At 40.3% G+C, this 23,702-nt stretch overlaps 3 protein-coding genes and 1 long non-coding RNA gene across 6 annotated transcripts; 2 read left to right on the plus strand and 2 right to left on the minus strand.

The window, feature by feature from the left end:
* The first annotated feature begins 216 nt into the window (after positions 1-216).
* ppm1na (protein phosphatase, Mg2+/Mn2+ dependent, 1Na (putative)) lies at positions 217-3,961 on the plus strand. Its single transcript, XM_077722930.1, has 6 exons — positions 217-880; positions 1,599-2,170; positions 3,006-3,123; positions 3,199-3,313; positions 3,401-3,464; positions 3,547-3,961. The coding sequence occupies exons 1-6, from the start codon at positions 475-477 to the stop codon at positions 3,574-3,576; spliced, it is 1,305 nt and encodes a 434-aa protein (XP_077579056.1). The 5' UTR covers positions 217-474; the 3' UTR covers positions 3,577-3,961.
* LOC144200678 (uncharacterized) lies at positions 3,013-5,410 on the minus strand. The gene is made up of 5 exons (XR_013327165.1): positions 4,952-5,410; positions 4,375-4,593; positions 4,183-4,284; positions 3,240-3,320; positions 3,013-3,139 (listed from the first exon to the last, which is right to left on the minus strand). It is a non-coding gene; the product is annotated as an uncharacterized LOC144200678 (long non-coding RNA).
* On the plus strand, positions 4,547-7,476 carry LOC144200677 (amino acid transporter heavy chain SLC3A2). The gene is made up of 9 exons (XM_077722934.1): positions 4,547-4,613; positions 4,958-5,364; positions 5,810-5,956; positions 6,027-6,232; positions 6,314-6,369; positions 6,443-6,641; positions 6,710-6,814; positions 6,889-6,921; positions 7,033-7,476. The coding sequence occupies exons 2-9, from the start codon at positions 4,968-4,970 to the stop codon at positions 7,408-7,410; spliced, it is 1,521 nt and encodes a 506-aa protein (XP_077579060.1). The 5' UTR covers positions 4,547-4,613; positions 4,958-4,967; the 3' UTR covers positions 7,411-7,476.
* Positions 7,477-7,680: 204 nt separating this feature from the next.
* Positions 7,681-23,460, minus strand: ptgir (prostaglandin I2 receptor). Of its 3 annotated transcripts, none has more exons than XM_077722933.1 (4): positions 23,388-23,460; positions 21,428-21,552; positions 18,919-19,871; positions 7,681-8,337 (listed from the first exon to the last, which is right to left on the minus strand). In XM_077722933.1, exons 3-4 carry the CDS (start codon positions 19,756-19,758, stop codon positions 8,041-8,043), a joined length of 1,137 nt encoding a protein of 378 aa, XP_077579059.1. In that variant the 5' UTR covers positions 19,759-19,871; positions 21,428-21,552; positions 23,388-23,460; the 3' UTR covers positions 7,681-8,040. The 3 variants fall into 3 exon arrangements, with proteins under 3 accessions (XP_077579059.1, XP_077579058.1, XP_077579057.1); XM_077722932.1 differs by lacking the exon at positions 23,388-23,460 and adding an exon at positions 22,218-22,343; XM_077722931.1 differs by lacking the exons at positions 21,428-21,552; positions 23,388-23,460 and adding an exon at positions 20,920-20,999.
* Positions 23,461-23,702: the final 242 nt, after the last annotated feature.

The following is a 23,702-nucleotide window of genomic DNA, read 5'->3' on the forward strand; positions in this document are numbered from 1 at the left end:
GCAAAACTATTTAGGAATTTGCCACCTAAGATAGAAGACATTTAACAACTACACCTCTGCTAAGACTTTTGTAGCACTCGCTTATGCCGATACATCTCCCGTTTGCACAGACGGGCCTTCTGCTAAGTGATTAATGCCGCCGTGTTCTTCAGACTGAGGTGAGCATTGGGGAGAGGGATAAAGACGCTGAAATAGACCAGCCAATAGAAGCTGAAGGCTAATAAGGGAGGAGTAAAGAACGCAAGGACTGAGTTGTACCCATAATAACAGAAGGAATCCAACGTCTAAATACACCAAGCTTGAAAATGACCACAGGGTTCTTATCCAGATCTTTTTGATTTCAGTTTATATTTACCTTTACCAGTTGCCCTGGACCTGCTGAAGAAAACTCAAGGCCGGCGCAGGGTCACCAGAAAGGGGAGTCGTGCGACGACCAGGTCCAGCAGAAAGCTCAAGCGGCGTCTCGGGGGCGCCATGAGGACTGCTCGTAGGGCGAGCAACGTGGAGGTGCCCTCCTTCCTCCGCCAGCTGGTCAAAGAAACGGGGAAGATGGTGACCTTTTTTTTCAAAGGAGGCTCAAGAGAAAAGGGAATGGAGGAGCAGGATAACTGCGATGAAGACGATGATATGCCCAGCCCGTACTTAGAAAGGCCTATTTTGGAGAAGCAAGTAGCTGAGGGGGGGTCTGAATCGGGGGTGAACTATGCGGTGGCCAGCATGCAAGGTTGGAGGGCTCAGATGGAGGACGCACACACGTGTATGCCTCATATGAGAGGAGAACTGAGCGAGTGGGCTTACTTTGCTGTGTTTGATGGACATGCAGGGAGTACCGTGGCACGGTACTGCTCCAAAAACTTGTTGGACCACATCCTCTCCACAGGTACTGAAAAATGCAATTAGTCAGAATACAGTGATATTTAGGTATTTGTAAGTTAAAACTGGGGGGGATTTGAACTCAAGTAAAGTGGCATGAATGGGTAGCAACAAGTTAAATGAATGTCTATGAAAGGTTAAATAATAGCTATTTCAACAAGGGTAAATAAGTGAGTATAAAAGGTTAAGGCTATTTAAAGAACAACAAAAGGTGCCAAAACTCATGTAGATAGACAATGCAATACTTTTGGGTACAAATTTGTAGAAAATAATAAGAATACCATTAGAGCAGTTCTTTAAGTCATTTGACGTGGTGAGGAAAGTCTTCTTGTTGTGTCTTCATCACTGCAGTACGCTTTCTTCCCTAAGGCCACCAAAACAAGTGCAAAGAATTAAAAATTAGTCAAGTTATATTATTTATAAAGTAAAATTCCATACAACTTATATATTGTTTTTACTGTAATGAAATCTATCACTTAATTTTAACTGAATTATCAAACATTTTCACCTTAATTTAACCAATTTAGTGCTCTGAATGAATTTTAATAGATTCAAATTATTAGATTGTATTTTTTTTAAGTTAACACCACACTGCAATAAATATCCCCACTTTTTAAGTAATTGCTTTGGCAGCCTTGCATAGCAAAAAGTCTTGTTAACATCTTCCCAAATCTAAACCTAAAAGTGACCAGAAATAATGTGACGTTTCCCTGTATTTGACACAGAAATGATAAAAGTAAGTGAAGACCCAGAGCAGGTGAAGGAAGGCATACGTGAGGGATTTCTCAAAATTGACCGTCACATGCACAAAATGGCCCGCGAGGACAACTGGGACCGCAGCGGCAGCACGGCGGCGGCCATCATGATCTCCCCACGATACATCTACTTCATCAACTGCGGCGATTCACGCACTTTGCTCTGTCGCGACGGCAAGCTGGTTTTCTACACAGAAGATCACAAGCCTTTCAATCCCAGGGAGAAGGAGCGCATTCAGAACGCCGGCGGCTCGGTCACCTTACAGCGCATCAACGGATCGCTCGCCGTCTCCAGGGCGCTCGGCGACTTCGACTTCAAGGAGGTGGACTGGAGGCCAGAGACCGAGCAGCTAGTATCGCCCGAGCCTGAAGTGTACGAGGTGGAGCGGGAGGCCCGGGATGAGTTTGTCGTGCTGGCGTGCGACGGCGTTTGGGACGCCATCGGCAACGAGGAACTCTGCGCCTTTGTGCGCTCTCGCTTGTTGGTTTGCGATGACCTGCGAGAGATTTGTGCACAAGTTATTGACTTGTGTCTCTATAAGGTGAGGTTAAAACAAAAATACTAAAGGTTACCTAATGTGGAAGTACTAGTTTCACATTTCTTAGCTTATTTTCTCTTTACAACTCCCCAAAAACTTTATACAGTAGTGTTTGCTTGTTGGTTGAAACTTACAAGAATTTTGGAGACAAAAAAATATTACGTTTGGGCCTGTTAGTTGGCATAGTTACAAGACATGCTTTTATGAATGAACAGCTTTACATTGAAGGACGTCGTGTGTGTGTGTGTGGACATGGCGGCAAAGCAGTACGCTGACGTCTAATTGTAAGCAGATTAGTCCTGCCTCCGTGTTTAGAGCGTCAACTTGACGCTATATATAGGTGTTTACAGTATAAGCTATGTTGGGAGCTTTGATGACACGTAAGGATTAGGACTATATGTAAGGGAGTAAGTACCATTAATCAATATACACTAGCTCGGCGGCATTATCTAACTCTTGCTTGCAGTTCTATTTATTTCACCTGAAAAGCTTAGTGTGATTGCACTCCTGAGCCTTGCTGATCCTCGGCTGTCCGATGTACATTGTTGACTATGATGATGTCATCGGCACTAAGTAGACCATTATTTTAGCGCCCAACAACTTTTGACGTGCCGTATTGTCCGCACTATAAGGCGCAACTAAGACTTTTCTCAAAAGGCAACAGTGCACCTTCTAATCCAATCAGCTTTACATATGGATCAATATTGGTTAATCCCTGCATAAAATTCCCTTTACCACAGCTTTATCCAGTGGATGTATAACCACCACCGCAGATATGATATATATGATCATAACTTTTCTACATTTTGGCATCACTTCAATGTTTCGCCCCATGTAGGGCAGCCTGGATAACATCAGCATCATCATTGTGTGCCTACCTGGGGCCCCCCAGATTTCCCAAGAAGCGCTGCGGCAAGAAGAAGCGCTTGAACGCCATATTGACATGAAAGTAGAAGGTGCTTCTCTCAGACTCTAAAAAAAAAAACATTTGTTTATGTTTATTCTCTAATCCAGGATATATTCCTTTATAGAAATCATTCAGACGATGCGCTCCAAAGATGAAGATCCTGACCTTTTGTATGTGATTAAGTTCCTCGCTGAAGAGGAGATACCGGGACTTCCATTAGGAGGCGGTATAACCAGCAAGTAAGAACTGAAACACATTAGAGAAAAACATATTGGATTAAACTCTGAAGAATGTGTAGATTAAAATTTCCCTTTGTCACCATTTAGGCGAGACTGCATAATCTCTTCGTATCAGAAACACGTCGCAGCTCACAGGACTCACGAGCCAATGGTAAGTATACACAAAGCATGCAACATAATTTTATATGTCAGATTTCATTTTTGAGTGAATTTGGTGATGTTTGCCCTTTCAGGATATTGCTGGATCAGAAGAGTCCAACTAATGCTGTTTATTGAGTATTCATTCTGCCTTTACAAGGAAAACATTTCAATTTATTCTAAGAGGAATTCATTTTCAAAAGTGTTTGGAGGTATAATGCAGTTGACTTTCTACTTTTTGGAGTAAATGAATCAGAAAGTTAACATTTTTGGGACATTATAACTCACCCACTGCCATTGTCGGTGAATGACGTCTAATCTATGTGAATTGGACAACACATCAATGGAATCAATGAGTTAAATATTTAGAATATAGATGGGTTTTCTTGTATATTTTAGGAAATTCATATTTGAATTTGCTTTATATAAATTATGTGAATGTATGATTTAAAATAATAGAGGTAAATGTAAAAGAATTTTTCAACAAATAAACTCTACAAGTTCCTGATGGTCCAGTGGTGCTTTTTCTGACTGAAAGGTGTTACATAATATTACAGCAAGTGACTTTAAAAAGATAGCAAACTCAATTTTGGACACAAATCCATGCAAAAAAATACAGAAAATGGATTAATAATGAAATTAGAGATGATTAAATTAAGTTAAGTTACATTAGGATAGGCAAAAAAATGTTTTTTGGAGACATTTTGGATTGGCTGTTATTAGATGCTTACCTATTACTGAGATGCTACTGTACAGTAGGACCACAATCAACAACGTGTTGGCCGCACGTGCCGTTTCATAGTCTTGTGATGATAGACACTGAAGACAATACTCTATGGAAGTTAACATACGGGTGCCAGAGTTCAAAAGGTGACAAAAGGCACGATAGCATAAGAGAAGTAGTCGGGGAAGGACGGGGATACCGAGAATTGGCAGACAGATAGATGAGTCCAAAACTGCAAGGAAGGTCTTTGTCGTGTGTCTTCAGAATGTCTTGTGAGGGTGTGTGGTGAGGATCGCCACCTTTGTATTAAGTGACTCAGCAAGGCCCTTATTGGATAGGTTTTTCTTCTTATTTCCTCACTTCACAAAAGTCAAGACGGCAAGACACAAGCATATCGGAGTTCTACCAGAGGTGAAATCTAGGAGGGACAAAAATAAGGTGAGCAGCAGATGGGTTTCTTTTTTCATCAGCAAGTAACAGTACAGTGTACAGTGGTTTGGATTATGAAGAATTTATTTAAAATGATAAAACATTTCAAAAAGGGGAAGGAAAGAGGATTCTTAGAAATGCTTTAACACAGCTTTTTTATGTAAACAACTAATAAAAAAGATGTTAGCAATTTGCGATATGAAATACTACCACTCAAAATGTGGTTCTTTGTGATGGCTTGCTAAGCAAATGTCTAAATATGATGGTGATTGGAGGTGATTAAAACACCTGTCAGAAACAGGAAATGGTGACAAATATAATAAAAAGCATTAACTATGAACTCTAACCTGCAGCACCAGCACCATGCCACTGAACGTCGGCGACAACGGCTACGGCAGCGTGGCCGGTCCGGGGCTCTCATCCAGCGGGGCAGCCAGCTCCTCGGAGACCGCCGCATTAATCGTCCCGGAGCTCCAATTTGGGGATCAGGATCAGGGCGACGAGTATACATGGCGACCCATGAGTAAGGAAGAACTCGAGGAAACGGCAGGTGGGCCAGGTTGGAGGAGGCTCCGCTGCTACCTAGTGGTGCTCTTCTGGCTGGTCTGGTTGGCCATGCTGGCAACCGCCGTGGCCGTCATCTTGACCAGCCCTCGACCCGTGGAGACCCCGCTGGCGTGGTGGCAGGAGTCGCTCTTTTTCCAGTTGCAGCCTGATCTCTTCAACGGGACGTCACCTGGGAGCTCTGATGCAGTTGAGGGTGAGACCCTAAGAACGTAGAAGTTACCATGTAGAACAGTGCATAAACTACTCGCCAAATGAAAAAAAAACATAGTAGTTTAATGAAGACTGATTAACGGACCAACGACGTTGTCGTTTATTTAATGCCCTCCAGTGGAACAAAGTGGTATGTGCAACTAGCTCATATTGGAAAGTATACATATAGTACTATAAACCTTATTTTATTGCATGCCATTGACAACATTAAAAATCATTTATTAGATCAGATTTGGATTATGTTTGGTCATAGTTGAGTGCATTTGGAAGTACAAGTCGTCCAATTATTTTTGATTGGGAGACTTGGCAGCAACTTGCCCAGGCAAAATATTAAGTACCTATAGTATAAGTGCCTAATGTTTTGTTGAATGTATTATATATCCTGATGACATGATAGATATATACAGATTTGTCTTTCTCATACAAAGCACTGTGTGATCAACTCCCTTACCTGAAGTCTTTGGGCATCAGTGCTCTGGTGCTGAGGGGATTGTGGGTCCCTTTAAACGACACTGGGGAGCACCCAGCGACGTTGCCTCATGTCCAGCATCTGTTCAATGAAAGCAACAAAGCAGGTGAGTGAGACGAAGGTTTTGGTTTGGAACAAAATGGTTTGGAATCCTATGCATGGCCGTGTTCTTGCAGGCTTCAAAGTGGTTCTGGACGTGTGCGAGGTGCAGACGGCTGAAAAAAGTGAAGAGCATGCACAGGTGACACATGTTATTATTATTTTTTATGTATATTTAATAATATCTGTGTTGGTATTTTCACAGTACACACTTCGGTTCTGGTTGAGTCAAGGAGTGGCAGGATTCTTAATCTGTGACACAGATGCAGCCTTTACAGAAAAGGTTATTATTATTATTATTATTATTATTAGCCTGTTGAGTTGTTCTTTTGAATCAATTGAATGGAGGTTCTTTGCATTGCAGACTTTAGTTCAGTGGAGGCGTATTTTGGAGGAGTTCAGTAAAGAAGATGAAGAAAGGTATCAGTGCAATGTTAGTGAGAAGATTCCACTTTATGCTTAAGTGTGTTTTTTTTGTTTGTTTTATTTTTAGGATTGTTGTGGTCAAACAAACACGAGAGGCGCTTCCTTCCCTGAAAGTCTCCAGCCAGGATCTCAATGTCACCTTGGTGGACGTGGTCCTGAAGTCGGTACTGCCCCAAAGCCCTCGCCTGCCGTCCGACCGTCAAGTCGGGGAGGCCATTGAGGCTCACCTCCAGGCGCCTGAGGACGACACGTGGCTTGGCTGGATGGCAAGTCGTAGATAAATCATGAAAAAGCAGCTATTTTTCCATTTTAATACTACTTCTCTTATTTTTAGGTGGGATCCAAAGCCCCATCTGACCTGAAGAGACTGCTGCTGATCTTGCTCATGACGCTGCCAGGGACGCCGGTAGTCCAGTATGACCAGTTGGAACCTGCACAGGTTTAGTAAAAGCTCTGTATATTATTCTTTTATTTTCAATATTTGAAGTGACAGTGTTTTTGTTTTCGTGTTAGGGAGGAAACAACAGTGAATTAGCTGATAACACAGTAAGTGTTGTAAGTCGTTTTGAAAATGCATTGATTTTCCACTAGAGGGAATCATAGTACAAGAGAGTTTGGGACATTTTAAGATGATAAGAAGTTTGTTCTTCCTTTCAGCATACATTCAAGTCAAGACATTCAATAACTGCCCTCTTCAAATCTCTGAGTCACAACAGAGCGCGTGAAGAAGCACTCCTCTTTGGAACTTTCACTTTTCTTCCTTTCAACAAGTCCTCCAACGCCAGCGAGGATTCTTCGCCACCCATCTTGGCCTTTTTACGTTCGTGGGGCTGCGTCCACTTTCTGGTGTTGCTCAACGTTGGGCCGGAGGCCCGGCCTTTGGACCCCGGCTGGGCACCCGCCCTGCCCGAGGCCGGCGTCTTCGTAGCCAGCTCACCGATGGACCGTATGGGCGCCGTAGCCCTCGACACGTTGGTGTTGCGGCCCCGGGAAGCTGTGGTCGTCAAACTGTTTGAGCCGGGAAGCTACTCGTAATGTGGTGAACTGGATGACATTTTCTTAAATGTGTTCTTGTATAAGTTGAATAAAAAGGGATTTACAACAGAAGGAACTTGTTTTTCTTTGCTTAAATTGTTGTTGTGACCTTTTAAATTTTGAATTCAGTGAAACAAGCTGGAGCTTTTAAAATGACTCATTCCAAATACTAGCATAAGCATTACTGACAGTCACGAACATTACAAAAAAGATTAAAAATACATATTTTCTTCATAAAATACAAAAAAAACACTTGAATACACATCTACATTGCAGTATTTAGGTACCATTTAATTTCACATTAAAAAAAAAAACATTAAGTGCTATGGAATGTACTTTATAAATTACACATCAAATTCTACATTAATTTGAGCAGATTTACAGAACGGGTCACGGCAAGTAGTTTGGCTTGGATGTCATGCACAGATGAACTTTAAAAGACTTAAAGTGAGTGAATAAAAGACCAAGGCTGGCAACAACTACAAAGAGGGATGAATGCATATTTCAAAGCTGGAATCACAACAAGTCACATTGAACAGCCCGCTAATGTTAACATAGGGACTTAAAAAGGGTGGGAAGTGGATTTTTTAGGGGTTGCACCAAGTGTCTTCTCGTTCAGACGTCCTGACGTCATGTACCGGGCGATCCGGGTAAACCCGCGTAAAAGCCGTTGCGCGACACGTCCGGAGATTTGCGTTGAATGGCGTGGCCCTCCAGGGGCACGGTGGCCAAGTGAGCGGGGGTCTTGACCCCAGCCCCTCGACCAAAACGGCAGCTCAGCAGCGAGCGTAGGTGTCGTAAGACCGACTTGCGGCAGATGATGAAAACCCACGGGTCCACGATGGGGTTGAAGGCGTAAAAGCGGAAAGCGGCCAGGTTCTCTCTGTCGCCGATGAATGGGTGGATGGCGTTGATGAATCCGGCAAACTGGGGAAACAGAAAGAAGGGTTTAGCATAGATATTTTTGGTTTTCAAACAATACAACAATAGGGTTTAAGTCTGAAGATTGTCTCCTTTCCGGGTTACTTTCCCGTCCTGTGTTACTGTTTTCGATTGTACTTTTCCAAGATGAGCTAATCTGCACTTTGCGATCAGTAACAAGTCCAAGTCAGACAATTGTGAACTGCCGTCCAAACTGCCTAAAATGCAGTCCAAGCAGCCAGACGACAGCAGCTGGACACTGAAAGACAAACAGCTGCTCCGTGAACGGCCTTTCTCACCTCATTTCTCAGCTCAATCAACGACCATTCATAACCTGTTTGGGCAAAATCCCAACAAAGTTTATCATCCTTAATGACTGATTCTGTTTTTCAGTACATACTAATGTAAATGTTTCCCTGTTGCTAAGGCATCCAACGTGAATTTGGTGAATGACGGCAAAGAGTGGGAGGAGTTCCGCCCTGAATACACATGGTTGTGGTTAAGTTTGACAAGTGTGCAAGACATAGGAGAGTCTCGAGTGAACTAATGTACACAAGCAGAAAATCTATGGAAGTGTTGTCATCATGCATAAGGGAAAAAAGTACTAGAAACTAAACAGCAAATGTGTAGTCATGATGTGGATTTGAGGTCCTGTTTATATTTGCGAGTACTACAACAACAACAAAAAAGTTTGTTGTCATAACTGTAGTGCTTGACTCAGATGATCCATCACAGTTTTGCAATAACTTCTTAAAACTGAACACATTTTCTCTTTTTCCACAATGCTTATTTTAGATTAGATTAGAACTTTTGTCTCATCCCGTCTAGGACTAGCACAAAGAAACTAAACCACGCGACGGGTGGGGTTGAGTCGCAAAGGTCTATGGGAAGGAAATATTCCGAAATATTAAAATTTACATGGGTTTTCTCTGGGTAGTCCAGTTTCCTCCCACATACCATAAACATACATACATGCTGGGTTAGGCTCCAACACCCCCTATGATCCTTGTGAGGATGAGGGATTAAGAAAATTAATGTTTTTTTTTCCTCTCTACATATTTTGCTTGTCCGATTTATACTCAGGCACAATTTGTAGTCCAGAAAATATGGCACTTGTGATTGAAAATGGACAACAGATAACTGTGTGTCCAGATGCCAGATTTTCCAATGTCAGTGAATAAGTAAAGCACATTAACAGAGCATTATAAACCACACTTTTTCCACGCCATACAGCCATTTGTTGGTCTAAGAGTGCATCATCCATCACCAAGTTGCACCATTTGGCTCTGCGCTATGAACACAAGTCCACCAATAACAACGACACGAGTCATGAGGAGCCATGCTGTCTTTAAACACCATAATATTAATGTGGTTTGGCCAATCAAGACTCAACCTGAAGGTACGTACAAGTTAGTGCCAATTGGAAAGTGCAATGTTTGTTTTGCACAGTGCACTGGTGCAAAGTCATCAATCATCCTGTCATGTCCCAGTGGCTTACACAAAGTGTTAAACATGTTCAATGGCAATGTTTTCTCTAAACCCCCGCGATCATTGGACCAACTTGACTATAATTTGTTCCATTGGATGCTTTCCCAAATGGGTGTATAAGTTAAATAAATAAATCAAAGTGCTGTTGCTAGTACATACTCCAAGTTGGTGAAAAGTTCAAGCCAAGTAAAGGGCAAAGATGTCAAAATAAGAGTAGATTTCAACAAAAAAAAATTGAATTTATACATACACACATTATAATGACCAAATTTTAAAATACAATGTCAATAAAATAATTTTAAAATACAAAAGGTTGATTAATAATATAAATTATTCATTGCAAAAAACAAATATGGAAAAAGAAAATATTCTATGAAGCAAAAATACACAAATATAGCCATAATATAGTCATTAAATAGTACGTTCACCGCCAAAAAAAATCTTAGATTAATTAAAAATAATACCAATTATTATAGTTGTCTTTAAAATTGACTAAATTAAGAGAAAATCCAATTCACTTTAAACTAAATTAAACCAAAGAGCTAATATTTTTCCCCTGCTCATGGACATAATTAGCGCATTTTCACCTAATTAAGCATCCGGCGAGTTTCCCCCTTAATGCCACGTTACACGGCAACCGCTGTGGCGCTACCCAATTGGCAAACACGGTAATGAGCATTTTCATGTCATTATTTTTACTGTGCGTCAGTCACGTCTACCGTGCCCCCCGTGACGACACCCCCCGAGACATCTGGACACACTTTGTTCTATTCGCTAGGTTTAGATGCCTTGTTCTGGACCGGACGTGTCATGCAAGATGGCCAATACGCCCGCGACTTTACGCTAATGGCCGTCTGAGTGTTTAGTATGAGCTCCACTGTCTGTAATTCTCCAGCCTTGGAATAGTCTTTGCTCCAAATTGCTTCCTGATTCTATTTGACCGTCCAATCAATAGACAGGAAAAATGCTTTCCTGGCTTTTTAGCAAGCATCATTTACAAGTTGGTGGGGATGCTGATATCCATTTAGAAGCATATTTTTTTACGTAACTACTGCCGCAATACACAGTGGAATGAAAACCAATATGGAAGTTGCATTCCAAATTCTCCTTTTCAGGGATGACCACAGTATTGTTGAATAATTTATGTCAGTAAAAGTCCATGATAACTGCTAAACTTGATGTGAACATTAGGTTTTGATGGGATATTTATTTTTTTACCAAAAATAGTCACTTGGCCTATAACGGGTAAATTCAAATGACGATTGAATGCAGAGATAGCAAAGAGGAAGTTTTGTTGAAACTGGGAAAAGAGAAATGAAAACAGGGAAGGTAGTTGCTAGAAATGTTTAAATATATACTGGTGGGCGAGTGGTTAACGCATTGGCCTGATGTCATGGGGTCAAGGGTTTGATCACCGAGTTGGGCTTCACTGTGTGGAGTTTGCATTTTCTCCTTGAGTTTATGTTGGTTTTCTCTGGGTAATCTAGTGTCCTCCCACATCCCAAAAACATGAAGAGTAGTAGGCTGGTTGAACACTCTAAATTGCCCCAAGCTATGATTAGTTGTTATATTTTATCTATTTATACATTTGGATTTATTTGTCTAGATAGGATTTTTGCAAAGACAGGTAAAATACTATGACTAAAGATTTCTGTCATGATTAAAAAAAAATTAAATCACTGCTGACCATCTTGCTTTGTCTTTTTGCTATCTGCCTCTATAGTATTTGAACTCATTTCCTGCATCAAATTGGACATGGATTGCCGTCAATAAAGAGTTAAACGGGGTGAAGGAAGGATACTTCTGGATGAAGTTCTTCCCACAATGCATAATCATGATAGCTGGTAAACATTAGGCAGAGTTCACCAAGCTCCATATTCCCCAAACCACAGAACCTTTCACAGTGTCTGCTTGTAATTATCCTTCTTTGTTTCATTTGAATCCTTTGTTGTGCATGACTAAGTTGTGTAATGCAACATCCAAATATTTTGGAACAACCACAGAGGCTTTTTTTCACACTGACACTCCCTGCTTAAGTCTAGAACATTGAGATTAATCACTTTATTTTTCATGTTGACTTAAAACATTTGCGTTGAAGATCAACATTGATTTTGTAGTGCGGTCTTCCCTCGCTATTTCACGGTTCGACTTTTGTATCTCTTGGTAAATCGCAGATTGGCCTAATTAGGTTTTTATTTCATCCCGTATTTGGGAAGACACACAAGACATTGTAGACCTAGTTAAAAATGGAGCCAGATACAGGAAACCACAAGGCGGGGACCAATTAATCACTAATTACAGTAATAATACTAGCCTAATAGTACAATCCTACAAAACGGGAGGCCCACAAAAAAGTACAGTACAGCTCGGATATGTTAGGAAGTATAATGTAGGTGAAACATTTTTGTGCTACAAAGTCACATGAATGCCATTTTTATGTTTTGACTATATTTTTTTTAATTTGACACGAGGGTGCCGTATTTCACCGCTACGTGTCTCTGCCAACTTATGGCAGGTTCATACTACTGAAAATACTGAGTGGGCCCTGACATAAATCATTTTGGTCTTCTACTAGTTACAAAATCTAGTTATTAGGAATTTCCATCTTATGCCAAAGCAATTGGACAAGCGTGTTAAATACACTGCAGTGTTTCTTGCTTAAGTAAACGCAAAGTTGAGTAGGATGCGGCCATTAATAATCGATGGTAGATTTATTCTTGCAGTAACATCAAAACTAATAATACATTTGGCTGGAGTCGATAGCTTTTACGACTGCGTTGATGCAATAAATTTATCTATTAGCAGATTAGTTGGCGGCTGATGGTTTTAATGGGTGTTCGAATTTGTGTCTGTGCCTTTTAAGTGTGTCCTGAATCAAGTTTTCATTGAGAAAAATTAAATGTTTTTAAATTAAAATGTACTTTAAACGGGGAGGTTATTCTAATTAATTTAGCAATACTTGGGATGAAGGAAATCCTCTTTTTGTAGTTTTTACATTTGTCATGTCTTAAACTAATCATCACATGGCAAAAAATGTGTCACTTGGGGAACACCCCAAGTTCATGTTCTGCTTTTTTGAAATTCTCCAGAAAAATGAGTCAGAAAAATGAAGAAATGGCAAGTATCCGAAAACCCTTGGTGACCCACATCATGAAGCCAGATGATAGGACAGACATCTGAGATTGATTTGTCAAATTACGCCATATTTAAGAAGGCTTTTGGCTTCACTTTGCATCCGCCAAGATACTCATTGATAAGTAATACAAATTAACATCATTAAAGGTTGCCAACATTTTAACTTGGGGGCCTTTGGACAGTTCATATTCCGAAAAATGGGGTTAATATCGAGTTAACTACGACTACAAAAGGTGGGGATATGTTTCTATGCAACTTGAGTTACTTCAAAACATGGATTTAAAAGTTTAAAAAAAAAGCTTTGGGAAGATCCTTTACCTACAAGAGACTTTTCTAAATCTTTGGGTGCGAACAGAGCTAAAAAAATTCCTCGGGGTGTTGACATGGGCACATTTGGGTGTAAGCAAAAGGCAGGCAAGAGCATGAATTGCAATATGATAAAGATCTAACATGACTGAACATAAAAGATAGTTAAGCCACAATTGGAAAGAAAACAAGGTGGCAACTAAACGACTGGCAGAAGTCGTAGAAGTTTTGAATTAGGAAAAAAAAAACACTATTTCCTTTGATGAATTGCACCATAGCAGCAAAAAAAAGTCAGTTCAAGTGTCCTTTTGAACTATTCACACACTTTGATCAACAACGCTGACGAAATTATTTCTAATGGTCCTTAGCAGTTTTGTTCTTGGTTAACGACGACCATGTCGAAAATATTTTATTGATGAACGGTTTTATGACGACGACGACATATTGATAAGCTAAACACGTGTTTTGGGGGAAGAAAACATAACGAAACATTTGCCTGTTTATGCCTGACGAAAGGATGGTAAAAAAAAGAGAAGTTGTTTCAATCAAATATTCAAAAATGCTGATTTCAACTTTACCTTGTCAGACTGCATTTTTTGCCGTATTTGCTCGGAGGGTGCTGGAGCCTATCCCGGGCTACAACGGGCAGAGGCGATTTAATTAATTAATTGGTCGCCAGCCAATCTGATACCACATTAAGAAAAGACATTAAGAGATGTTTTTATAACTAAACTGTAATAAACCCAAAACTAGTGAATTTTTCAAGGTACATCAACATATAGGCCCCCCTGTGGTTATTGATTCGGCCTCACAGTTCTGAGACCGAGGGCTCAATCCCAGCTCTAGACCTTTTCGAGTGGAGTTCGCATGTTCACCCCGAGATTGCATGGGTTTTTTCCGGGCATGCCGTTTCCTCCCACAACCCCAAAACATACATACTAGATTGGTAAAATACTTTAAATTGTCCTTAGCAATAAGCAATTGGTTGTTTGACTCCTTTTGCCCTGCATTTGGCTGGGTGGCCCCCCAGCTGCTTTGCTATGACAGACTCCAGCACCCCCATAACACTTTATAGTCACATATTCACATAGTGTTCCCAAAACAAAAGATGAGTAAAGCAGAAAGAAGCAAAAAACATCTCTCCTTACTTTGAAGATTGCAACCTTTGCATTCCATCCACTGACACAAACGTCCTTCTCGGCCCTCACGGCCAATCAAATGAAGCCTCGGAGCCTTTAAACCTCATTAAACTAATGACCATTTGTTTTTCAAGCCAATGCTGTCAAAGCACAAATTCCAGCTAAGCAAATCTGCGAGTCAATGTTTGCATTCATCTCAACAAACATGAACCATGCGTGAATACTGAATGGAGGATTAAATGTCCTTTAACAATGAATGAAACGGCATTCCTGATTGTAAAGAATACTTTAGGAGAATCAACTTTCTTCTCATTGAACCTTTTTCTTTTTTTAATTGGCAGGCAGCAGCTGCAGGGCAACAAAAGTGCACAAAACAAAGATGACCTTTGAAATCTTTTGACTTTCACACGAAGCGAGGCCACACCCACTGGAAGAATAAATTCAGGGAGATGAGCTTTTTGTCAACACATAATACGTCTCGAATAGAAGTCAAAGCATGGAGGCATGGATATATCCTCCCATTTATTCCTTCACTGGGCACACATGGTTTTGTTTGATGTAAGACTACTTCCTGCTTAGTTTGTCATGTTTTTTTTAGATTTACGAGGCGCTAATCTCTCGGTGATATTGCTATTTAATTCTTAGTCTTGCGCAATTGGATCATAGCATGACTTCTTCAACCCACCCACACAAGTGTCATTCCCCCACATTTAAAAATGAACTATGCTTTTCTTCTTTCTCTTTTTTGGGCAGCAGAAGGAAAGAATGATAGAGTGGGTTGTGATGTCTTGGATTTATAGCAGGAGAACAAACAGTAACTGCAATATATAAAATATTGGAAAATATTAAATATACGTATATGCAAATAGTGGTGTGGTTTTAATTTGGACTTGCTAAAAAATGACTGATGGGGTGCTGGATTTAATGTAACTTTGAATCAAGTTCTCTTTTGTACAGTTCAGTTGTATTTAACTTTGAAGTACAATATTTTGAGAATTGTTTTCAAACTATAATTTGCTTACGAATTATTATTTTTTTAACCGCTTACCTTTAATGTCAACAAAATAATACATTTGCTGGGTAACGGTTGTTGTTTTTTTTTTTTTTGTACCGAGGCTGTTCCTTACAGATAACCTAACGAATCTCATTACCTCTGCTCTATTATTGCGACCCTTTCATTAAGCGGGTGCAGGAGCATTTTGTTTGTGGGATGTCATCAAGTAGATTCAATTAAGTCAATAACGACCTGCTGACTGAGTCACCACACGAAAACGGACGGCACTAACGGATCCCTGTCATCTTTACACCAAAGCTTGACTGATTCAGCCATTTTCCATCTTTTAATAATTCACGCCAGCTAAAAACATAACAATGAAGTACTTTCGTCAGGAAACGATCAGTCCTAAATAAAAACAGCAAAAGAAGGATTCAAGAGTACATCATCAGTACCATGGCTTTCACCCAACTCTGCATTGAGCTGACTATTGACTGGCGATTGCCATGGGAATAGCACGAAACCTAATTGCCGGTCTGTACCTGTTCTTAAAACGGCTGTGATCTAAACAACAAATCATTATTTCTCATGAAAAATAGTTCTCGGTGAAACACCCCAACGAACACTATAAATGTATATGCTTATTGACGCTGCCTATAAAATAGAGCGCATGAACTCCACTCCTATTTCGCAAACAAATTTGATGTTCTTTCGCAGGCCATCTGTAGCTGTTATTGGTTTTATATCTACAAGCTGTTCACTGGAATAACGCTATGAGCACCAAGGGGGTTTTGTTTTGGACTGCAAGTTAAGATGGTTTAGATCAAAGGTGTTTGGCAATGATACTGGTTTGAGTCGTTAATGTGACAAGCTTGAGAAAAAAAAATGGAGTCCCAATAGAAAACTCCCTAAATAGATCCAGTACTTCCTTAAAACTTCTCCCACACTGTCCAAATAGCTCATCTCATTTTCTTATGTCCAGAGGCCCCAAATTAGGAAAGGCCAACTACTGTATTTTGTTAATAGGCATTAAGGCTACAGTCTCTTTATCCAAATGGAAAATAAAATCAGGACCTACCAAAGAGTTTGGGGCCTAGAAACTTTTTCATTTTTTTAAAAGGCCTCTACAAAAATACATAACAAATAAAGATGCCTAAATGATCACCTTATTCTGGAATGTGCCAATCGTGTTGCAGATGAAAATGTAAAAATGTCAACAAAAGAAGCAGAAGCAGTCCTTGCACAACAAGTACTGAAATTCAGACCCCCCCCCTTTTTGTTGCGAGACCAGGCATGCTAAGACATGACACAAATCGTCAGAACGTGAATACACACAGAAAATACGCAATCGCAAATACTCGTGGTCTAGTTGGTATGCATTTTAAACCTTAATTATTCCTAATGCGAGTTAAAAAGAACTACCATGCATCAGCTAAGCAAGCCATTTTTTTAAACTGCAATATTATGTGTTGGTCTTTTCTTGGATAAAAATCAAAAATCACCAAAATGACGATGAATTTATGTGTTATGTATAGTACAGGTGTGTCATTGCAACAGCATTTTGTTTCTAGTGCTTCAAGGTTTGATTACAGAGGCAACTGGTTAAACAGGTGAAAACCAGGTTGTCATTTGAGAATGGATGCAACTTTAAAAATGTCTGATTTTCTAATCTCAAGTAATGATAGTGCTGTGCCTTCTTTATAATCGCCTGGATGTTCTAAGGAAGGTTTAGCAGTAAACGTTTACTGCGAAAAATAGTTTTGGGTGCTAAACATATGCCAAATTAGAAGTGTGAGCTGATGATGTGAACTGATTGAAATTTAAATTCAGGTTTAAAACATTTGTGTTTAGTCAGGCTAGGTAGTTAAGTGCATTAGAGTGCCAATAAGAGTTAGTTTTTCCTTGGCAGAGCCATTGTTATTTGAGCAAGTGTAGAAAATGTTTCTGGTGAGGGATTGTACATTAACTTCATGAGCATTCGTGGAATCGAACATCTTTTCTGACAAAATATGACGCAACTTGATGTCAAGGAAAGGAAACTAATCAAATGTGGTCATTAGTTTAAAGATAAGCGCTACGGATAAAGAATAAGACAATACATCAACGTAATGTTTATAATGGAATGTTTGTAGTCTTGATAGCCAAAAGACCAGATGCTTTCTCACACATCTGTTTGCAATAGTGTTAATTCTATTCGTGGTGGTCAGACTTTAAAAAAAATGCCACTGCATTTTTGGCTTTTGCAATGTGATTTTAACATACGAAAATGGTCTCGGGAGTCAGTAACAATCAGATTGTAGAGATGCAAAACCTGGGAAATGGGGGCGATCCGGCCTTGGATCATCACATCTGTCATGACATGGCTTGACATTCCCTAATTGACATGCATGATCTCATACTTGGTGTGGGTTTCAGTCTTTACCACAAGAAGTGGAATGAGCAATTGAGAGCAGGAATGAGGACTTTTAAGCCTTCCCATAAATGACCTGCACATAAACCTTTTCCGATCACAACCTCAAATTAGGTTTGTATTGACAAAAAGTACCCAGACTCAATATCATACCTGTCAATTTATACGTTTTCCCGTATTTTTGGATCATTTCAAATTGTGTACGCCGTACTACAACTTCTAAGAGCGCCCTGTGTGAGTAAATATGTGTATTTGTAAGTTTTTTTTTTTTATCGCTTACTGATAAGGATAATTGCAATCATTAATAAGGGTTGATAGGTATCCTATATGCTCTGACTAGTGTTTGAGTACATGGAACAGATGTTGATTAACCTGATTGGCTGCTATTCCCTAGGTATTTTTTTATATTACTACTCCCCTTTCAAATAGACAGAGTAGTATATGTCAAGGCAAAGTTTACTGCCGAGTACTGAGCAACTGACCTAGTTGTACGTGGTTTCAAACCCCAAGAGCACAGTGATGCCACCACAAGACCTGTTAAGCATACATTTTACGGTCGTTTGTTGTCAAACGACAGTTAAAATACAAATTCTGTGTTGGCTGTAAAATTTTAGGTTTCTACATTTCATAACACTATCATCACAGAAACCCACAGCTGCCGGTGTTGTAGCATAATTGGGAGTTTTTTTTTAGCAATCATACCAGATTCAACTTCAATTTGATGGAATTTAGTCCTGCAGCTACAATAATTCAAGTTTTTGAGGACTTGCCGATTGTTTTCTATTTGATGAGAATACTTGACTGGTTGGTTGGACTTGAATTGAATTACAATTTTACTGTATGTGTCATCCATGTCATCACTCAAGCATGTTAATTGCTCTTGTCAATCCCAACAATGAGCCTCAGTAACTGCTTTTGGGGCCATAGCATACAAAATAGGAGTACTTATATAATCTGGCTTCTGCATGTATGAGAACTACTTTGCTTTCAAATTGGTGGTGAGGATTCGTGTCAAACCACATCAACATTTGACTTCACACACAAAGCGACTCTTTCCGTTAAAAACAAATCAGTCATACAGAAACACACACATAGAAAGTAAAATATGACCTCACCGTCAATGGCAGCGAGCAAACGGCAAAGATGACGGTGATGAACGCCAGCAGGACCAGGTGGTCCATCTCCTCCTCACCCCTTCCAAACAAGGACAGGCTCAGCTTCCTCTTCCTGCTGGCGGATTGGACCGAACCTTGTCGCATCAAGTGACTTCGGTGCATACGACAAAGGCTGACGATCACCGAGCCGTTGCAGGCGAACACGGCCAGGATGATCAACGCCATGAGGCTGGAGTACGTGAGCGAGAAGGCCCGCACCCGCTCGGCGTTGGCGTCCCCCGTGGCGTCCATGTCGATAAAGCACCACGTGCCCGGGCAGTACTGCCTGAATTTGCCGATACCGCCGAAAGGCAGCAGGCAGAAGGCGAGGGAAAAGAGGTAAATGATGACGAGGGTCACCTTGGCGAAGCTTCGTCGGATGTGCACCGAGTAAAAGTACGGGTGGCTGATGGCGAGGCAGCGCTCCACCGCCATGGCGCAGAGGATGAGGGTGGGCGCCAGGCCGAAGAAGCTAAGGGAGAAGCCGTTAAGCTGGCACAGGATGTCGTTGCCGAGGCCGGTGAGGGACACGTTGCGGGCGTAGCAGATGAAGACCAGTGGGCTGAGGAGACAAGTACCCAACAGGTCCGTGAGGGCCAGGCCCGTCACCAGGATGGAGAAGACGGACGAGGTGGAGCGGTGGTCTTTTCGGTGCACGCCCAAGATGAAGAGCGCCAGCAGGTTCCCGGCAACGCCGGCCAAGAACATGACGATGCTGGTCACCGGTTTGCTATCGCCCTGCAACGTGAGGCTGGCAGAGACATTGGGCCAAGGCCCGTCGCAAAACGCGCTGGCGTTCATCTGGCAGTCCTTAGGAGAAAATTAAGCGGCTCCCTTGGTGATGTTTGGTTTCATTTGGAGACTAGTGTCTGTCCAGATACCAAAAAGAACCGGGGTGTTCTTAGTAAAGCATTCTGTGGGAAAAAAAGAAAAAAATGTGTTCTTACTGCATAAACACAACTTGTTCAAACCAAAACGCAATGTACCCTTTGCAGGGGGATGCAGAAATATCATTTCTGTGAACTTATAAATGCACATAACCACATGAAAAAGAGAATGGACAAGCTTTTGTGCTCATCATGTGCTTGTTTTTTTTCGTGTTTTACTGTGGAACAGACAACCTTTTTTTTATGTCATTTGTGACCCCCCAGTAGCTCTGTTTAGGACTGTCGCAATATGTTGGCCACTTCCTGTTTTGAGTTTTGCAATGGCAAAGTCGTTCTTGTTCGTCCGTATAAACTGTTTCGGCCATTCATCTCCTTTTTAAAGGAAATCAAATATACAAGTGCCTTCCAAAACTCAGATTAAACTACTCTGCAAAATGCCTTTTAGAATAAGACTGATAATACACCTGAGAGACAATATGTACAATAAAATGGAGCACTGATTTTTAGACATTAATAAATTGAGCAATTTGTCCAAAAAATGCAAGAAAAAATGGTTCGTGTCATTCTCTTTTTCTAGATACTGTATTGCATTGGAGGCATTACAAAAAAAATGCTCTCAATACCCAATTTTTGCATACTGGGGGGGTTCCCATGACCTACAGATATACATAAAATTCTACAGGGTAGCAAGACAGACACAGACGACATTGTAGACCTAAATAAAAAGACAAAAAATAAATCATAACTTTTTCAGCATGCAGACTTTTGACCTTTTATGTTTTGATTTGATTTTTAGAAGATGCTCCAATTACAGTTGTAAAGTACTGTCAAGTACAGCCGTTCTATGGAGGACATCCAATTTCATAATCATAATCAACAAAATGATCAATGATGTTGCCAGTAGTGCCAGAATCTCAACAGTGGAAGTTACACAAACCTAATTTTAGACCTGCTTACCAGCTTCACTATGCTCAATCACAATTTTAATACACATTGAAGCAGATTGTTAGAATGACAAGACCACCCTATTAAAAAATGATAATAATAATCTAAGCAAAATCAAGTGGTAACTCACTTTTCCATTGTGGTGTCCTTGTGAAGTCCACATGTGAGCCACACTCAAAAGACGACCCAAGTTTGAATGCAGCGCTCAGCAAAGCACTGTTTGACTGCATATTTTTACCCGCCCATACACACCAGCACACACACTTTCTCTCTTTCTCTATCTCTCTCTCTCTCTCTGTGACTTTCCCTCACCCACCCTTCTATCATATCGACACACCTATACTTTTTGTAAGACTTTGTCACCATGAGAGACAAAAAGCATACAACTGCATGGGAACGGGAAGCAAAGCAATACATGTGAAAAGCAAACAACATTTGAGTTTTTTTTCCTGATTTTATGAAGCAAAATTAAACAACGATGAAGCCAAAGCAGGCCATATATTTGCCATATGCAATTGAACCACACAAAATGCATAGTCTGTCTACAGTGATGTGTAATTCTTTGGCATTCAAAGTCAGTTAGATGTGGCACACTTTATTTTATTAATAATTTGACATTTTTAACCGACTAAACTTACCAAACTGTTGTTGCTGGTTAAGTGAGTTGACTTCCACTGCCACCGTAGCGCTCTTATCACTTGCAAATCAACCAAAAACGGATGTCTTGAAATAAACCTCAGATTTCTTCTGCATCAATTCATCTCTGCAAGATCATAAAAGAGATAAGAGTGTTAAAATAAGACTGAAAAAAATCACATTCATGTAGAATATGAAGCCAATAATCCTGTTCCTGCTTAGCTGGTCTATTACCAACATTTGTTTGCTTTTTACAGCTGGCAAACAGCAAGCATGAATGAGACAAAGCGCCATAAAAACAACCCACAAACAAATAGAAATGATTGTAAGTAATCACATATTGCCTTGTTTCCTGTCTCTGTTTGTCTAATTGGCCAAAAATATCATTAGAGCAGGACAGTACCAATGTTTACTTCATGGGGATCAGGTTGCAAAATGGCACTTGCCATGTGAACGCTCATCTTTGGAGCATAATGTTGGCATTAGTGAGGTAAACAATGTGTGGATTTTCCAAGGTTATGGATGATTGGTTGGCACGGATGAGTGGGAAGCGCTCAAACAAGTTTATGACACATTCAAGTGGCTCGTGGCAAGTTATCATTACAGAAGCACAGAATTGATGCCAATGAGGATGCGGGTAATAAGTAAAGTGTTCATTTCCACGGACAGGAATTCTGGAATTTCCCATTTGAAATGTAGTATTGCAATTGTGCTTTGTGAAGATGAAGGAGGAGATATTAAAGCGCTAACCTAAGAACTGTTAAACATTAGGAAACAAATGTCAAAACTTACAAACAAGTTGTTCACTCGTGCAAAGATGTTTACGAATTCGTCGTTAGAACTGCACGAACAAGTGATTTTATACTGGCTGGGAAAAAAATGAAAATATCCAAGTGAAGTATAGTTAAGGGTTTCCATGGCGATGCAAACTGTTTATGGAGACAATGTAGCGGTGGATAATGAATAGAAATATCATTTCCAGATTGGCAGCCACATAATAAGACACAGGCCTTACAGGATGTCAAAATTCAGTCTCCCCATTAGTTCTAAAGTTATCCCCCATTTATTGTGAAATCCATAAAAAAAATAAAAAAAACCTATATGGTGAGGATAGGAAAAAAATTAAGTGCTTTTATGCCAGGCTGAAAAGAATACGAAGAGCCATTAAAGCTGATGTAGTATTTGACTTTAGCGTTGAAAGATAACTGAAAAGAAAGCGTCTATATAACAAAAAGGCAGGGAGGACTTCCCCCATCCTGCAGACAATTTACAGACAAAAACCACACAAATGGAATTAGACAACGCTGATTCAATTTAAGGTCATCCAAGCTCTAATGGAATCTGAGGATGCTCTATCAGCTAATGATGGCTATTTGCACGCATCTTAAGAGAAGGATTTATGCCATTAAAAATGTATTTCCTACTTTATAGTGGATCTATTCAACAGTAGAGTACCCACAAGTGGTAAAGTTTGGTGTCTAATGTGTAAAATTTGGAGAAGTCTGAGTTGGTACAAATTATTCATGATACTGTAATAAAGAATATTATTTGGTTTTAATAAGTGACAATGAAATGGTATAGTGGACCAAATTTGAAAGAATGAAATGCTAAAACAAGTGTTTCAAGTAGGAAATTGCAATTATGTTTACAAAAATCTGTTTGAAAGGTTGGTAAATTTCCTTTTTTTTTAAATTTTCATGTTCTTATAGCTAACAGAAAAAGACAAGAAACTATTATAAAAGCATTTTCATTTGACCAAATCGAGCAATTGTGTAACGACGCCCTCTAGCGTTGGAGTAAGTGTTCTTCATGCCCCAACCAGAGGAGAATCATTCATTCCTTGTGACTGCATTTGTTTTCCTGCTGAGTGTGATTCTGTTTCTTAATTCGTCTCGTGGATCTGCTAACCTCAGTGAATGCAAATACAGTGCTGGTTCCAGGCGACCAATCACATCTACTCACCTATGAGGCATTCTGGTCGCTTTGGCCTGGAAGGTTCACGCTCTTCTCAGTTGCATGGAGGGCAAAGGGTCAGGAGCAATCCCATGAGCCACTAAATATAACACGATGCTGCATGGGTGCTTTCTCCAGTCGAGGGATTGGGTGACTCAATCTGACCCAGTTTGAGGCGGAGCCATCCTAGGTGGGAAATGTATTCAACTGGCAAGGAAAAACTATTAACAGAGTATTTTAGAAAGGAAAGGCAGTGAACTGGATGGAAAAAAACGTGAACGAAATTCACTTACCGACATCTTGATGTCACTTGGGCATGACAAT

Source organism: Stigmatopora nigra, chromosome 8 (assembly GCF_051989575.1).
Source record: "Stigmatopora nigra isolate UIUO_SnigA chromosome 8, RoL_Snig_1.1, whole genome shotgun sequence".
Classification (NCBI taxonomy): domain Eukaryota; kingdom Metazoa; phylum Chordata; class Actinopteri; order Syngnathiformes; family Syngnathidae; genus Stigmatopora; species Stigmatopora nigra.

Excerpts from the sequence above, each read along its gene's own strand:
- LOC144200677 (XM_077722934.1), top strand. The coding sequence starts at position 4,968 with ATGCCACTGAACGTCGGCGACAACGGCTACGGCAGCGTGGCCGGTCCG. Across the intron at positions 5,365-5,809 it reads GAGCTCTGATGCAGTTGAGG|CACTGTGTGATCAACTCCCT; the intron begins GTGAGACCCTAA and ends TCTCATACAAAG. Across the intron at positions 5,957-6,026 it reads CAATGAAAGCAACAAAGCAG|GCTTCAAAGTGGTTCTGGAC; the intron begins GTGAGTGAGACG and ends GTGTTCTTGCAG.
- ppm1na (XM_077722930.1), top strand. The coding sequence starts at position 475 with ATGAGGACTGCTCGTAGGGCGAGCAACGTGGAGGTGCCCTCCTTCCTC. Across the intron at positions 3,314-3,400 it reads GGAGGCGGTATAACCAGCAA|GCGAGACTGCATAATCTCTT; the intron begins GTAAGAACTGAA and ends GTCACCATTTAG. Across the intron at positions 3,465-3,546 it reads ACAGGACTCACGAGCCAATG|GATATTGCTGGATCAGAAGA; the intron begins GTAAGTATACAC and ends TTGCCCTTTCAG.
- ptgir (XM_077722933.1), bottom strand. The coding sequence starts at position 19,758 with ATGAACGCCAGCGCGTTTTGCGACGGGCCTTGGCCCAATGTCTCTGCC. Across the intron at positions 8,338-18,918 it reads TTTGCTCGCTGCCATTGACG|TTTGCCGGATTCATCAACGC; the intron begins GTGAGGTCATAT and ends CTGTTTCCCCAG.